The sequence below is a fragment of the Elephas maximus genome, chromosome 17, assembly GCF_024166365.1.
Source record: "Elephas maximus indicus isolate mEleMax1 chromosome 17, mEleMax1 primary haplotype, whole genome shotgun sequence".
Lineage (NCBI taxonomy): Eukaryota > Metazoa > Chordata > Mammalia > Proboscidea > Elephantidae > Elephas > Elephas maximus.
This window is the reverse complement of record NC_064835.1, coordinates 4,800,196-4,816,100: the sequence shown is the minus strand read 5'-3', so window position 1 is coordinate 4,816,100 and position 15,905 is coordinate 4,800,196. Positions and strand designations below refer to the sequence as shown.

Below are 15,905 nucleotides of genomic sequence, written 5' to 3'. Positions count from 1 at the left end.
ACATAAGGCCCTGAAGTCACCCAGGATGAGGGTGGAACTTCAAAAGAGAGGAGAACCGTGAACCAAAAGCTAAGGTCTTCAGCAAACAAAGGTCATTGTCTTAGTTATTTAGTGCTGGTATAAAAGAAATACTACAAGTGGATGGCTTCAACAAAGAGAAATTTTTTCTTCTACAGTTTAGGAGGCTAGAAGTCCAAATTCTGGGTGCCTGCTCCAGGGGAAGGCTTTCTCTCTCTCAGTTCTGGGGGAGGGTCTTTGTCGTCAATCTTCTCCTGGTCTAGGAGCTTCTCAGCACAGGGACCCCAGTCCAAAAAACACCCTGTGTTCCCGTCACTTCTTTCTTGGTGGTATGGTCACTCTCCTCTCTGCTGAATTCTCTCTTTTCTATCTCAAAAGTGGTCGAATCAAGATACAGCCTAATCCTGTAGATTGAGTCCTCCCTCATTAACATAATTGCCTCTAATCCTGCCTCATTTAACATCATCGAGGTTAGCATTTACAACACACAGGATAATTACATCAGATCACAGAATAGAGGACAACCACAGAATACTAGGAATCGTAGTCTAACCAAATTGACACACATTTTGGGGGGGACACAATTCAGTCCATGACAGTCACGGTCAGGAGTCTGCATGTAGCAAGGACAGCCTGGAGGTCCTGAAAGCATGAGCCTCAGAGGATCACCAGCCTTACCAGGGCATGAGCAAATGGTAGCCTGGAGTGACAATCAAGGGCAAGGAACACACTGTTTCTACCCCCAGATCCTAAGGAACTGGGGGGGTGCAGAGTAAATAGCAGGCTCCAGGAATCAGGGTCTCCAGGGGAGCACCAGGTAAGGACAGGCAACGTGGAAGAAGAAAGTATAGAGGAGTTTGTTAGTCATATTATGGGAATTCCAGAGCTTTGCAGAAGAATTTAGGAGGGAAAAGAGAGCATCATCCAAATATATTTCTATCAGTCATCCATCCTTTGGAATTACTCTTAATTATGGGCTGGGTTCTTTTCATTCAGAAGAAAGAAGCAAGATCACTAACTAAGATGGAAGCGGTGATTGAAGGAGAGATGGGTCTGGGGAAAGTGAAGATACTGTAGAGGTTGCTCGGTTGCATCCATTAGGAAGGCAGACGTGTTCTCACCCTTCCTTTCTCGGCCAAGGCAGTCCTCCCAGGTGACCTCGCTGGGATAATTTTGGACACCATGTGGGAGGAGGGTGGAATTAGGGCCTGAACAACACTCACTAGAATGGAGGATGAGAAGGACCCCAGGAAATCGTTTTCTAACTACACATCTAAATCTATCCTCTAGACTCCTGGGGAAATCCCTGGTGGTGCGAATGTTAAGCATTTAACTACTGGCAAAAAGGTCGGTCATTCAAACCCACCCAGAGGTCCCTCAGAAGACAGGCCTGGTGATCCGCTTCCAAAGGGTCGCAGCCTTGAAAACCCTACGGAGAACAGTTCTACTCTGCACGCATGGAGTCCCCATGAGTTAGAATCGACTTGACAGCAACTAACAACAACAATATACTGTGGGTCAGCAGGACAGGTAGAGGCAAGTTCTGTTAAGGGAACAAGAAGAGGAAGCGTGGTGAAAGGGAGACACTGAGTCACTGCCTCTCTCACCCTTCCACCTCCTGCCCCCTTCCCCCAACAAAGTTAGGATACAAATGGAGTAGTAGGATTTTCTGACGACTCTCCTTGAGACACAGATGCCAGTGAAGTTTCTTTTCTGAGTTCGGTACCTAGGTCTCTTCTCTTCTTTGTAGTCATTCCCTTGGTGATCTCACCAGGTCTCATGGTTTTAGCTGCAGGTTGTATGCCAACAGCGCCTACATGTATCTCTGGTCTGGGCCTCTGGAAATTCAGGCTCTCTTGCCCTCCTGTGGTCTGTCATCTACCTGACAGAGTGATCATTTTAAAACTTAAGTCAAATCATTTCAGGCTTCTGCTCAAAATCTTCCCTTGGCTTTTCGTCTCACTGAAGAAAAAGCCAAAATTCGAACAGTAGTGTACAAGACCCTATGTGATCTGGCTCACAGGTACCTCTCTGATCTCTACCACTTTCCCTCCCACCCCATCCCATGCTCTCTGCTCCAATCAAACTGGACTCCTTGCTCTTCCTCAAACACACCGAGCAAGCTCCTACCTCAGGACCTTTGCACTTGCTAGTTCCCTCTGCTTGAGATGCTCTGCCTTCAGATATTTGTGTGGTTCAGTCCCTCACGTCTTTCAGGTTACTGCTCAAATGTCACCTTTTCAGAGAGGACTTCACTGGCCACCTTATATAAAATAGTAGTACTGACTCTTCCCAGCACTTCTCAACCCCTTCAGCTGGATTCATTTTTATCCACAGCACTTATCACTACTAATTTAGCCGTGATAGACTAAACCATGCTGTGGTAACAAACCCTAAAGCTTATAACAATAAAGGCTTATCCAATGATATCGCTGGAGTCAGCTTGTACTGGATGGAGACAGCCAATTGTTATATTTTCAGGAAATTTGGGAGCCTGTTGTTAGGCACAGTCCTTAATAAAAATTAAATTACATAAACTTACAATTAAATAAATTATATTAAAAGCTAAGGAAATATTCAAAATTCATTATTTATTTTACTATTTTGTAAGCACTTGAGTTTATGTATATTGTATCTGTATGGCAGGAACACTATCTAATTCCGTGCTACTATGGATCTCTAAAGGAGCCCTGCTAGTGCAATGTTTAAGCACTTGGCTGCTAACCGAAGGTCAGTGGTTCGAACCTACCCAGCAGCTCTGCAGTAGAAAAGACCTGGTGATCTTCTCCCATAAAGATTTTAGCCTGGGAAACCCTATGGGGCAGTTTTACTTTGTCATACAGGGTCACTATGAGCTGGAATTGACTCAGTGACATCCAGCAACAACGTACATCTTTACCTAAATCCTCAATCAGTGACAACACGTTGAAACCAGCCACACTGGGAGTATTTACATTTCACTGAAATCAGTAAATGCTACAGATTAAGGGTTGATCGGGTTGTTTTTTTGGTTCTTGTCTACACTTAAACAAGTGATGGCAAAACTACTCATGACACAGGTTAAATTTAAAAGTGTGCCATGCTCGCAGTCATTACATTGAGAGTAACACACAAAAATCCAGGCAGCATTCTTCTTTAGTGTTCAAACGTTCCCACCCGATTCAGCAAGGCAGACGCTGCCCCCGGTAAATGAGGGAAGCTCTGGCACACACCTTCATTGCTTCACTCTCATCTTACTCCTCAGCACAAATGAATATGTTAACCAACATCCGCGCTGGGGCCTCACTCAATCACAGGCTGATTGTGAATATCAGTTTGGCAGAAATGAACCATAGCATTCGTATCAACTGAATATGTGAAATTTCAACATTCATTACAGTGTAGTATTTGCATTGCATCCTTTATATCAGTTAAGTGTGTAATACACACACAGACACACACACACATCCTGCTCCCCTCCCTTCGGCCCACCACAAGGTTTATTCCTCACACACACTCATCTCCATCTGCTGGAGACTCTAGTCACATCCCCTCAGTCTGGGCCCAGGTTGGTGGCATGCCCACCATCTGGACCATTGGGAAGGGAACTGTGGAAGACATACATTGGCTGTCAAATGCTCTGCCTAGATGAGACATACACAATTTCTGCTCATTTCCCATTGACCAGAGCAAGTCACATGGCCACGTCTACCTTCCAGAGGGCAAAAAAACCCGAAAAACAAAACCCAGTGCCATCGAGTCGATTCCGACTCATAGCGGCCCTATAGGACAGAGTAGAACTGCCCCGTAGAGTTTCCAAGGAGCGCCTGGTGGATTTGAACTACCGACCTTTTGGTTAGCAGCCATAGTACTTAACCATTAAGCTACCAGGGCTTCTTTCCAGTGGGCAGGTAAGTGCAATCCTGCCACGTTCCTGGAAGAAGGAAAAGGGCTACCACAGTACATTAGGTATTGGTGTGTTTATTGACCGTCCCACCCCGATACTGAGTGTAGGTTCCATGAGGGTTGTTTCATTCACTGCTATATCACTGCTGTACTTAATGAGATGCTGAATAAATTACTGAGGGAATCTGAGAAACTAGCCTGGAGGAGGAAGGCTCTGGAAGCAAGCCCTCCTGGATCAATGGACAGGTTATCTTTTCAGGTTTCCTCCAAATCTTAATAAGCAATGTGATTTATCTCCCCCTATCCACCCCACCATATGCATGCTCGAATTTTGTGGCACGGGAAACCACATAGATGTCATGTGGCTCTGTCTCATTACAATAGGTCCTGGGGCCAATGAAGGGACAAATCCTGGGGATGAATGGCACCTAGGAGATGTCTCCACTGACCCAGGGCAGGGTCCAGGGGGAGGCAAGCGAGGCGCCTAGAGCACAGATCTATGGAGGCGTCACTCGAAGCATTGTGTAAGTGCCGAGTCGGCACCTGAGAGTGACGGCCTCCTTACATTTTGTATCACCTAGTCCTGGCTCTATGAACGAATCTTCTCTAGGAACTCCTGATTCCACAGTTCAATAGTTGTTTGATAGATAATTCCCATTCTAGTGGTTGCTTCCTCCAGATACATCCAGTCAGTATCATATGCAAAATAATTTTGAGTTGAGGCAAATGTTTCTTCGCTCTTTGTCTAGCTCGGAGACTAATAAATTCCAGGGGCTGAATTAATGCTCTAAAGGTTGAGAAATATGGCAAAGTAATGGGAGGGAGGTATCACTTTCTCTTGAACAAGTCTCATCTGTCTGTCTGATTGTAGGACCCCTGGAGTTCAGGGGTTGATTGAATTCCAATTGGGTCTGAACAGTCTCACACACCCGGTATTTCAACTGCAATAACTACCCTATGCTGAGTACCTACTATGTGCCAAAAAGGTACTCATACATTGTTTCATTCATTAACCAATACCTCAACTCTATTAGCTAAGGTATTTCTTATTCATCAAAAGAGGAAACAGTCTCAGGGAGAGTAAACAACTTTCCCAAAGTCAGTCAGGAAGTGAAAGAACTAGGATTTGAGTGAAATCTTTCTGCATCCGACGCCTGGCCCTTCTAAACTAGGGCTCCTCTATCAAGCAGTGAGAAAAAAAATGAGAAGCCATCATTCAGGCAATGTGAATTCAAGACCCTGAGTTTAAGTGACCTTGCTCTGCCATGGTGTCACTGAGTGAGGCAGATGGTTAATGGGCTTGGCTGCTAACTAAAATGTTGGCGGTTCTAGTCCACCCAGAGCTACCTTGGAAGAAGGAAGGCCTGGTGATCTACTTCCAGAAAATCAGCCATTGAAAACCCTATGGAGCACAGTTCTGCTCTGACACACATGGGGTCGCCATGAGTCGGGGTCGACTCGACGCCAACTGGTAGCTGGTGCTCAGCACAACCACAGACACGTGGATGTTCGATTCCCGTAACATCCTCTCGCTGAATCAAGATAAATCCCAGTTTGACCATACTTTTTTTTTCTTTCCATTTTTATTGAACACAAGTACTCTGACAGAATGCAAAGTCAAAATTCTCAGTTAGTACTCAGTATTTACACCAGTGAGAATGGAAACAAAGGTGGTCTCGATGTTTCACTTGGTAAAAAGTTTTGTAACAAGAGAGAAGGCCCTCGAAGTAGGGAATGCTGGGTAGGGATGTTAATGGAGGTCTGAAAACCACCATCCAGACAGACAGCCTAGAGTGAAAACCTGGGATTTTGGAAGGCTCCGTAGAAAAATGTGAAAATAGAGTGCCACGTCAAAAGCTGCACTATGTACACTGCGGCCCTTCAGGGTTGGGAGACCCTACACATGGCACCTAAGTGCCGTTCCAGCAGAACCTGGCCATGCCGGTATTTATGTGAATATACATGTATGGCACATACACATATAGACACATAGAGACATCGGAAACTGATACGAGTTGATCCGCCTCCAAAAAATTAAAAAAAAGGAAAAGGATAAGCTTTTATCTCTTAACATGAAAGTTAGAACATCTGGGAAATAAAATGGCTCCCTCATGGATTGTAGAGAAAGCGTTGCTCTTTGATTTTGTAAAAAGAAAGGAAAGTTCAACATGCTGAGACAAACCTATATTGTGTTATGGGAGAGGGGCAGACCAAAATGTGGGCAAAGTCTTGGGTTCCAGCTAATGGTGAAGCCAGGGTTCTGGGGAAGGGGCGTGTCAACTGCCCTGGGCTGGGTTATCTGAGGGAAGGATGACTACACCTTGGTCTCTTCCTAACCATCAGAACTGAAATCAGTTTTCCTAACCACAACTACCTGGCGTGAAGTGCCCAGTCTTGGTGAGGTACGGTTTGGGCTTGGCTAAGTTGGCCAAAGCCATTAACATCACAAGACAGGAAACTGATTCCACTGAACAATCTGGTGACTGGCAGAGCCAGCCCTCCTCCTGGGTCCTCCCTGTTTCAGACATCCAAGCTTTTCCCATTCTGTGTGTGCTCTAGAACTGTCTTCAGTTTACTTTCTTCCTGAGGGCCTGTGCCTTTGGACCATAGATTTGTGCAAGCCCTAGAGTCAAGGGGCTAGGGCTGAGTATGCTGGGATCCTCCATTTCCATCCCTAGGAGCTGAGAAAATGCAAAATAATCCCACATTTAGCAAATGACAAGACCATTATTCTTCACAGTTTGAAATGATCATCTAGCATCGCCACTGATCAGACTGCAGAATTGTCAGAACATGGGAGCGTGTGGCCTGGAGAATAACGGTCTCCGAGGCGGTCCTGCCGTCCTGACCTCTCACCGTTCCGCACTTCAGGAAAGGGACGCATGCCGGGTACTGATTTGTTTACTTAGCATCATCTTTCTCGTCATAATCATTTTTATTTCATTTTCTTTGTTTAAAGGCTTCGATTCCTTCTAAGACTTTTTTCCTGATTTTTTTTTTCTGAACTATCTCCTATACCTTCCACAACCAAACTATGTTGAAGTTTTATTTCAATACTATGACAAAAACACGTTTCACACTAAATATTCACGCATCCACAGTGCACAAGCTTGCAGTTCTAAAGTAGAATGAGAAAAAAAAAAAAGCAAAATTTCTATACAAAGGGCTGGCTTTTCCCTTCTCCCCCCTCCCATCCCCCTTAAAGTTCCTGTATTTCCCACCCCCACTTGGTTCCCAGTCCAGGAAAGTTGTGTTATGACTCAGGACAGCAGGTTGTATATTTTTTCCTTTTTTTTTCTACCAATGCTGCCTAAGTGAACAGAAGGCCGATGTTACTTCAACAGATTTCCAAAAAAAGACACTAATTCCCTGAAGCACGTGTGTTCTTCTGCTCAAATCTAGATTCTGGGCTCAAAAGGAAATTGCATGTATATATTTTATTTGGCTTTCTACAAAAAGGGGATGTTTGGGGGTAAAAAAAAAAAAAAAAAAAAATGTGTTCACCAAGACCAGCCCCAAATATACAATCTTCTCTGTTTCATTCAACAAAGCCTACTGAGTCCTTCAGAAGGAAGGGCAAGAACGCCTGGAGAGGAGATCCTTTGTCACAGACTTAGGCAAATGGTGGTTCATCAGGAAGTGGTCTAACCCCCAAGGAAAAACCAAAAGAACCGAAAACCAAACAGCAAAGCCACTCCAGAATGGGAAACCTGAGCTGGACCCAGGCAAAAAAAAATTCAAATCAGAATGGGGGAAGAGCCACTGTAAACAACCATATTTTGTAAAGGTGTCCTGTGCTAAAGCAAGCCTGTAATGATCCTACCACCTCTAGGTGGTATTTGTTACTTAAAAAAAAAAAAAAAAGGCAGCTATTTTACATGGACATTTAAACACAACCAAAGTCAAATGCTTGTCAATCTGTAAACACTGGAAAACAAAATCGATGGAAAGAGGGGGTGCGGAAAAAAAAAAAAAGAAGAGAAAGAAAAAGAAGTCCGAATACTGCAAATTGAAATCTACCCCCAGAAGCTGCAGTTTGGCATTCTTCCTACAAAACAAGAGTCTACGTGGGAATTGAATTCAGCTAGAAAGGGTGACGCACTTTGCATACTGAACAAATACAAAGTGAACAGAAATTATAACTTACTTATGAGGTTTTACAGAGTTCAAACTCGACTGAAAGTATAAAAATAAACTGTGGACTTTGTTCATTCGGTTTGTCTTAGTGCCTGGAAGTATTTTTTCGAAACTGATCTATGCCAATTGGGTAACACCAAGTGTGGTCTTCTTGAACCTAGATTTATTCTGAGCTTCCTAGATTCTTAATTTGGGGTCCTTTTGTTTGATTTCTAAATGGTTTCAGGGAACGGAGTGTCCTAGTTTGGCTGTGGGTTTAACCTTTTTGTCTCATTTTCCGACAAGTGAATGTGCAACAAAGGAACCCTTTCTATAAACCTACAAAAAGGAGATCCCATGTTTATCTGTTTTGTTTTTGTTTTTTAAAGGCAAAAGACACTAGAGGAATGACGTGTGTGTGAGAGAGAGATATTGGAAATGCTCTGGTGAAGTTGTTGTGTCACTATTTAGATCTTTGCTTGCTGCTCAACACCCATCATGCTTTGCTCTCGTTCTCCTTTGTCTGTGTGGCATCGTTGGGGACCGTCTTGACTTCAGCTGGCGGCGCTGGCTTCGCTTCTGTCTCTTGGCACTCCGACTTTGCTTCTACAGGGCCCTTCCTGTAGAGAATCGGGAAAAGAGCACCACTGAAGCCATGTTCCACAACCAACTCGCCCCTTCAGCCAGCCCTCAGGAGGGGCGCCACTATAGCGCTGGTCTCCAACCGCGCAGCTACTTGTCAGAATCACCCAGGAACTCTAAGGGTCACTGCTGCCAGGGTCCTGCACCCAGAGCTCCAGACTCTTGGTCTGCAGTATGGTCTGGACATGGCGACTTTTAGAAGCATGGAAGATTCTAATGCGCAGCCAAGGCAAAGAGCCGCTGAGCTGGAGAATTCAGCCCTCCCCTATTCCAGCCCTAAACCAATGGCGGGGGCTCTGCCTTTGTCTGGGGTGGCGGAATGTGGTGGCAGATACAGCCTTTCCCTCACCCTGATCAGCTGAAGCAGCGGCAGCTCAGCTTGATATAAAGGAGGCATCCTGAGCCAGCCCTTCCAGGACTGACTCTACGGGGCCCCTTTGCAAAGAACCTGCCCTTGCCTGAACCCTGGCCCACTCCACCCTGTGCTCTGGATTTCCTGTGCTATGGCTTGCCTGGGTAAGATGAGAAAGTGCTCTTTTTAACTGAAGCAGCTTCCCATGGGAGTCTGGTGAGAGGCCAGAGTGGGCTCGCTTGCTGTGAGAAAGGATAGCATGGGAGTCTGCAGGGGCTCAGTGGGCAGGGCTGTTGGAGCCCTTTTACACCCTGTGAAATCGAGGCGTCCGGGCACAACTCTGCTTGCAGCTCTTGGTGGCAACTTATCTGGGTGGCAGTCATAGGAGCCTCTAGAAAAATCTAGGTCTGCCTCCTGCCTCTGCCAGTCCCAGGAACAGGAGTCAGGTCTAAGGATGCACCTGGGGCAGGTACAGAGCCAGGGTCAGTGGGTGCTACGGTATTTTGGGATTGCATTTAAGAAACCTGTGAGGTTAAAGACCTTCCCTTGAACTTAAAGACCCAACAGCCACTTAGTATTTGGAGCCCTGCGTCTTCCCAGCCTCTCCAAGGGCGGGAGAGTCAAGGAGGGGAATGGGGTGCGGGCTTCTCAGCCAAAGTGTGGTGGGGCCACTGGACCATATCCTCTCAAACCCAGGCCTCGGGGTCTACCTCTTTGCTTCCTGCCTTTCTGGTGGGGGAGGGGGGCTCAAGATGGCACCGGCTAATGTGTCGGCCCCAGGGCACCTGATGCGGGTACCGTGGCCTCCTTAGCTGGCCTCTCAAGTTATGCTCATTGGTGGCCCTGCTGCGAGGTTCCCCCCCAGGGACAACGGAAGCCACTGCTAGGACGAGAAGGATAAAGCATAATTAACATGGCCTAATTAGTGAGCAGGAGGCTGCTCCCTGGGCCCAGCTGCCTGCTCCGTTCTCTCTGCCTTCTCCTAGCCCCTTGGTTGACAGTCGCCTCAGAGAAGCCCTGGATTAGCCTGAAGACACATCTAACAAGGAGGACACAGCACAGCACAAACGCACACCACCACGGGACACAACCTGACGACAGCAGACAGAGAGAAGCCGTACTCGGTCTTGGCTGGTGCAGGCGAGACAGAGCTGTCTGCAGTGGAAGGAGCAAGCTCAGGGGCTTGTCCACTGGCCCTGGCGGCGGGAGCAGGAGAACCCAGGGCTTCAAAAACATCCTTTGCAAGGTCAATATCTGGGGTCTTGAAGTTCCCTTCGTCCATTTTAAAGTCCTCGCCCTGGGAAGGGTTTGTGACGCTGATGGAGACAGCCTCGCTCTTCGGGCTAGCCAGGGCTGCCTCGGCCGGGCTCTTCGCACGGCCAGGCTGGGTGGGTTCCGGGTCCTCGCCTTTGGTGCTGGGAGTCTCCTGCTTGCCTTGGGGGGCTTCTGTGGCAGTGGCAGCTGCTGCTGCTAGGGGGCTAGCTGCCCCAGCTGGGGCGGGGGCTGGGCTGGAGGCTGGCTTGCTCACAGGAGGGGCCTTGGGGGCCTCACCCACACTGGCAAGAGTGCTGGGGCTGAGGACAGCCCCCTGGTTGGCCAGGACACTAGAAGACAAATTGCTAGTGGCAGGGGCTGAGGCCGGGGTGTCGCTCAGGTCAACGAGGGGGGCAACCTTGGGGGCCGAAGCTGGGGGTGGGGAGGAGGCCGAGACACCAGGCCCCTTGGAGGGGGCGGCCTGGCCCGGCACAGAGTTTGAGTCAGGCATGGCCGTGGCTGGAGGGGCAATACTGGAAGTGAGGGTTGTGGTCTCACTGGTGGGGCTGTTCTGAGCAGTAGCAAAGGTTTCGGTGATAGTGTCAGAGTTAGTGGTAACGGTGGTGACAGAAGGCAGCATGTCCTCAACAGTGGCTGTGGTGTCAGCAGGCAGCCTGTGGGGAGGACAGGAAGTAGAGAGAACAGACAATGAAGCCGAGACGTGACAGAGAAGCAGGGGAAGAAGGGCAGAAGCCAGGAGAAGGGCCATGGGGTGGGGCATGCAGCTTCGTGCACACATGGATACAGGCCCACAGAGAGATGAGGACGCCAAGAAGAAGCACATGCCCAGACAGGCAGAAGAGGACACAGGAGACAACAGAGATACACGGCATCTCTACCAGGGACCTGCAGCCCTCCTTCCCTGCTGCCTGCCCTCCAGCTCTCTGCACAGGGCTCTTTCTCCCTATAGACCCGTCCTAAATATCCACTCACGGAGAAGAACCTTCAGTTCAGTGTCCACCCACAAAGGCTCCATAGGTCCTGAGTAGCTGGGCCCAGCCGCCCTGCACCACTCCACAGGCAATGATGCGGAAGGTCAGGAATAGGTAGACGATGTGACCCTAAATGGCCCCTATGATCTGTGGTTCCATTCAACTCCATTCCCTCCAAACCTAGAATACCCAGGATGGCCAGGCAGGCAGTGCCACTGTAGCTGGTCAGGGTCTCTGAGGACCCCGAGGCTTCAGACAACAGGGAGGCCAGGGAACTTTACCAGGTTCCCAACTTCCCTTGCCCTTTTGGGAAGAAAACAGGAAACCCTAGAATTCTAAGAAGTCCTACGCAGAATCTGCTCTGCTTCTCGAAGGTCAGCCTCTCTCAGTGAGGTGTCATCTTCTTACGCCATTTCCAGGATGTATATGTAATGTGGGAACAGAACCTAGGGATCCCCATTTATCCAAGGAGCCTCTTAAGGGCCCCTCCATAGCCATCCCCAATGTAACTGAGAATGCTTTCTCTCTAAGGAGAGAATAAAAAAGAAAGAAAAAAGAAAAAAAACAAACCCTTTGCCGTTGAGTCAATTCCGACTCACAGCAACCCTATAGGACAGAGTAGAACGGCCCTATATGGTTTCCAAGGAGCACCTGGTGGATTCAAACTGCCAACCTCTTGGTTAGCAGCTGTAGCCCTTAACCACTATACCACCAGGGTTTCTACAAGGAGAGAATGAGGCCAGGCATTTCTTGGTCAAGTGAGTCTTCTGGCCAAGGGCTCCAAAATCCTGGCCTGGCTGGGAGCTCCAGGTGGGAAGCAAGGCAGATGTGGGTAGGGTAGATGAAGTGGGGCTCTACTGAGAAGGTGTAGGCCCCACCCGACCCACATACTCGGGCTCCGTCAGCGGTGTGGTCTCGTTGGGTTCTGTGTGTTTCCCTCCGTCATGGTTTGGGGTCCGCTCCTCCTCAGTTCGCACCTCCACAATGGGCTCCTTGGACTCATCTTTCCTGTGAAGAGAGTTCTGCTAGTTAGAGCCCCAGCTATGGATCAGGGCACCTAGGTTTAGTCCAAGGGCTGGGAGGTGGGCTTCCTCAGCAGTCAGTGGGGGCTCAGGCTTGCTATGGGGCGGGGAGCATAGGCACTCCAGAGCCAGGCACAAGTTCCCAAGTCTCAGCTCCAACCCTTGATGGCTGTGTGCCCTTGAGCATCTGATTTAATTACACTTCGTCTCAGTTTTCTCATCTGTAAAATGGGGCAGATAATATCTACCTCATCTAGTTGTTATGAGACTTAAATGAGATAATGTATGCAAAGTGCTCAGCACAGTGGCTAGCACAGATAGAGCCTGTAGATAATTTGCACATAGATTATTTGCATATATATGGGCATGCAAGTATGTATGTGTACATATGTGTACACGTGTGATGGTTAATTTTGTGTCAACTGGCAAGGCTTTGGTGCCCAGTTGTTTGGTCAACTCTATAGATGTTGCTGTGAAGGTATTTTGTTGATGTGATTAACGTTTACAATCAGCTGACTCTAAGTAAAGCAGATTACCCTCCATAATGTGGGGGGGATGGGGCTCATCCAATCAATTAAAGGTCTAAAGAGGAAAAACTGAGTTTTCCATGGGAGAAGAAATCCAGCCTCAAGCCTGTATCATAGGTATCCTGCCAGAGTTTTCAGCCTGCCGCCTGACTTTGGACTTACCAGCTCGCACAATTCCATGAGCTAATTCCTTAAAATAAATCTCTTCACAGATAGATAGATAAAAGGTAGATAGATAGATATAGATCGATCCTATTGGTTCTGTTTCTCTGGAGAATGCTGAGTACAACTTATTTTCTTGCTCAGAGCCCTTCCCTGCTTGCTGTAGCTCAGCTCCACCCATTGACAGTCTGAGAAGGCTCTCTAATTGGCTCAGGATCTGTTTCCCCACAGATGTTGGAGAGGATAGCATCTGGATCATCAGATCCATGACAACAGGATGGATCATGACAACTGTTTTACTATAGTACAGTAGTGCCTGGGGAGAGTGCTGTCTTGGCCATAGTAGCTGCATGATAAATAGTTGCTGAATGATATATGAATGAATGTGTTCCTCAAAAGCTGGCTCCCTCATTCCAGCTCCTTTCCAGGATCAGCTCTGACAATTCTGCTCATTTTTTACCAGTGCAGGGATTTTCAAGCTTTGGTGAAATCATAGTATACTAGATCTGGGGTTGGGCCCAAGAATCTGCTTTTCAAACAGGTACCTCCAAAGACTATGCTTTGAGAAAATTATTCTAATTCCTTCTTCCCCTTGGGGGTTTCCAAACGGGGAAATTGAAGCTGAGGAAAACCATAAACCAGTTGTTGCTGAGTGGAATCTGACTCATGGGTAGTGCAAACGTGCAGGGCTGCTAGCTGAAAGGTTGGAGGTTGGAGTCCACCCAGAGGTACCTCAGAAGAAAGGCCTGGCGATCTATGTCTGAAAAATCAGTCGTTGAAAACCATATGGAGCACAGTTCTACACTGACACACATGGGGTCGCCATAAAGCTGAGGAAAAGATTCCAGCTGATGGCTCAGAAGTGGCACAGTTGCTAGCCTCCCAGGACTAGGGGCAGAGACCAGACCTCAGCGGAGGCAAGAGGGGCTGTACTCACGAGAAGGCAGCTTTGCCCTCCTCCATGTCCTTGCCCTTGGCCCCGGGCCCGGCTTTCCCACACAGGTTGACAGCGATGCACATGAGCAGGCCACACTTGTTCAGGAAGTAGCAGGTGATGTCCACAACCACCAAGAGCAGTACAAAGATGACAATAAGGATGCCCACGATGGCCCCAGTGCTCAGGCCTGAGGTGGGGCTGCCGTTGGCTTGAGTGGGAGAGAGAGATGGCCGACAGTTAACAGACTGTGAGACTGCCCTTGGGCTCCAGAGAGCAACTGTCCCTGGGGATGGGGTAGGACCCATATGACAAAGTCATGGCATTCATGCCCAGAGCAACACCTTCCCTGGGGTCTTTGTATGCCCAGGTGTTGAGACAAGGATCTCTCTGTATCCCTGTAGAGGGGGGATGGCAGCCTCATCACACAGATGCACGGAAGGTAACGAGGCTCCCACAATCAGGACGAGAGAGGGAACTGGAGCCACATCTCTATCTCTGACCTCTACCTGAGCCTCTCCCAGATCACATTCAGCTGGTCTTCCCATGAGCCCCGGGAGCAGGCTGAGCCTAGCCAGTCAGGGTCTGAAGACACCAGGTGATGGAGCAGTTGGGACAATGGAGGGTTCTGCTATGTTTTCCCTGGACCAGGGGGAACTGCTAATGGCTTTGCAGCGTAGGCAGGCAGGCAGGCGTGACTGGTCCAGGCTGGACTGTTGCTCCTGGGAGTAGTTAGGAGGAGTATTACTGGGTGGGGGTGGGGGGGGAGGGGCAGAGAGTCCCTAAGGCTTCCTTTAGGCTTGTGGGGACATCAGGTGTAATAGGACCCCCCAGTGCACTACCCCACTTCGTCTCCCTCTCTTTAGGAAAGGCTCCGAAGGAGCTCTACATTGAACTACACTGGGTTCATGGCTTATCCTTCTTCACTGCCACCCAGGAAGACAAAAGAGTGACTCTGGAGGCATCCCCAGGCCTGGTGGGCAAGATGAAAGGTCTGGGGATACTCACCATCTGGGAGACCAGGCAGGCTTGGATGAGACTTCAGGGAAGCCAGCTGCCTCACGCAGAGACGCACACCCACAAGGACAGGCATGCTCATGTGCAGGACAAAGGTCCACCACAGATGGACGCACCCCTCACATTCATGCAGTACCCAGCACCCCACCTCTGGCAGGGCTCACTTTGAATGATTCTGACTCTGTGTCTTACTCCTCTGGTGTCCATCCAGTCCCCTCAAGGGTTTGGGCTATGGATGGCATCACAAGAGGGCCCCTGGCTCAGCTCCCTGGAAGCCCAGGTGCTCATCTGCATGGTCATGATTGACGTCAGTCATCTGGGTGTACCTGCCACCCCCTTTGTGATTCCCATCAACATCTGGGAGACGAGCGGTTGTGGGGAGGGAAGGAAGAACCCATGTGAGCTCTCCATCTCTGCACATAAGCCAATGCAGAAACAACGACCCCGATGGAAACCTGGGCGTTTCTGATCCATTCTTATGGAAGGACGTGGTGCCAGAATCAACAGTCCACCCCACGACCAGACTCGTCTGAAGTTTCTTGTGCCCTCAGGGCTACAGGGATCACCCAGGTCTGAAGGCTGGAAGCAGGGTCTGTGACCACTACCTCAGTCTCTGCCTCAGCCTGACTCCATATCCAGTCATTCATACCTTTGGGGAGTGCCAGGGCCAGGCCCAGTGGACTGGCTGCCATGTATCATGCCAGAGAATGGAAGGACCTTGTACCAACGTAACTGGCATCACCAATGGACCACACCCCTTTCTCTTTTCATGCAGTCGGTATTCTTGGGGGGACTACTCTCAGGATGTCTGCTCAGGCACTACAGGGCTTCTCCAGCACAGTCCCATTCCACTGGTCCTTATTTCAAACTTCAATTCAGGGTATGAGTCACCAACTCAGATCCCAGAGATGACCACCCACAACCTATTCCTTAGCACTCTGGGCACAGATGGGTCTGAGCTGGAGGAGTCTCCCCATCTTGCAA

The 15,905-nt window shown here is 48.7% G+C and overlaps 1 protein-coding gene across 8 annotated transcripts in view; it reads right to left on the bottom strand.

Annotated features, from left to right (window-relative positions):
• Window positions 1–7,129: 7,129 nt before the first annotated feature.
• Window positions 7,130–15,905, bottom strand: part of NCAM1 (neural cell adhesion molecule 1) — a 436,293-nt gene continuing 427,517 nt past the window's right edge. For 4 of the 8 annotated variants that reach the window (XM_049856941.1, XM_049856942.1, XM_049856943.1 and 1 more), the window contains 4 exons: window positions 13,908–14,115; window positions 12,151–12,267; window positions 10,135–10,941; window positions 7,130–8,639 (listed from right to left, as the gene is read on the bottom strand). In XM_049856941.1, the coding sequence (XP_049712898.1) occupies window positions 8,516–8,639; window positions 10,135–10,941; window positions 12,151–12,267; window positions 13,908–14,115 (1,256 nt within the window). In that variant the 3' untranslated portion in view covers window positions 7,130–8,515. The remainder of the gene's footprint in view (window positions 8,640–10,134; window positions 10,942–12,150; window positions 12,268–13,907; window positions 14,116–15,905) is intronic. The other 4 variants (XM_049856945.1, XM_049856946.1, XM_049856947.1 and 1 more) reach the window with 1 other exon arrangement.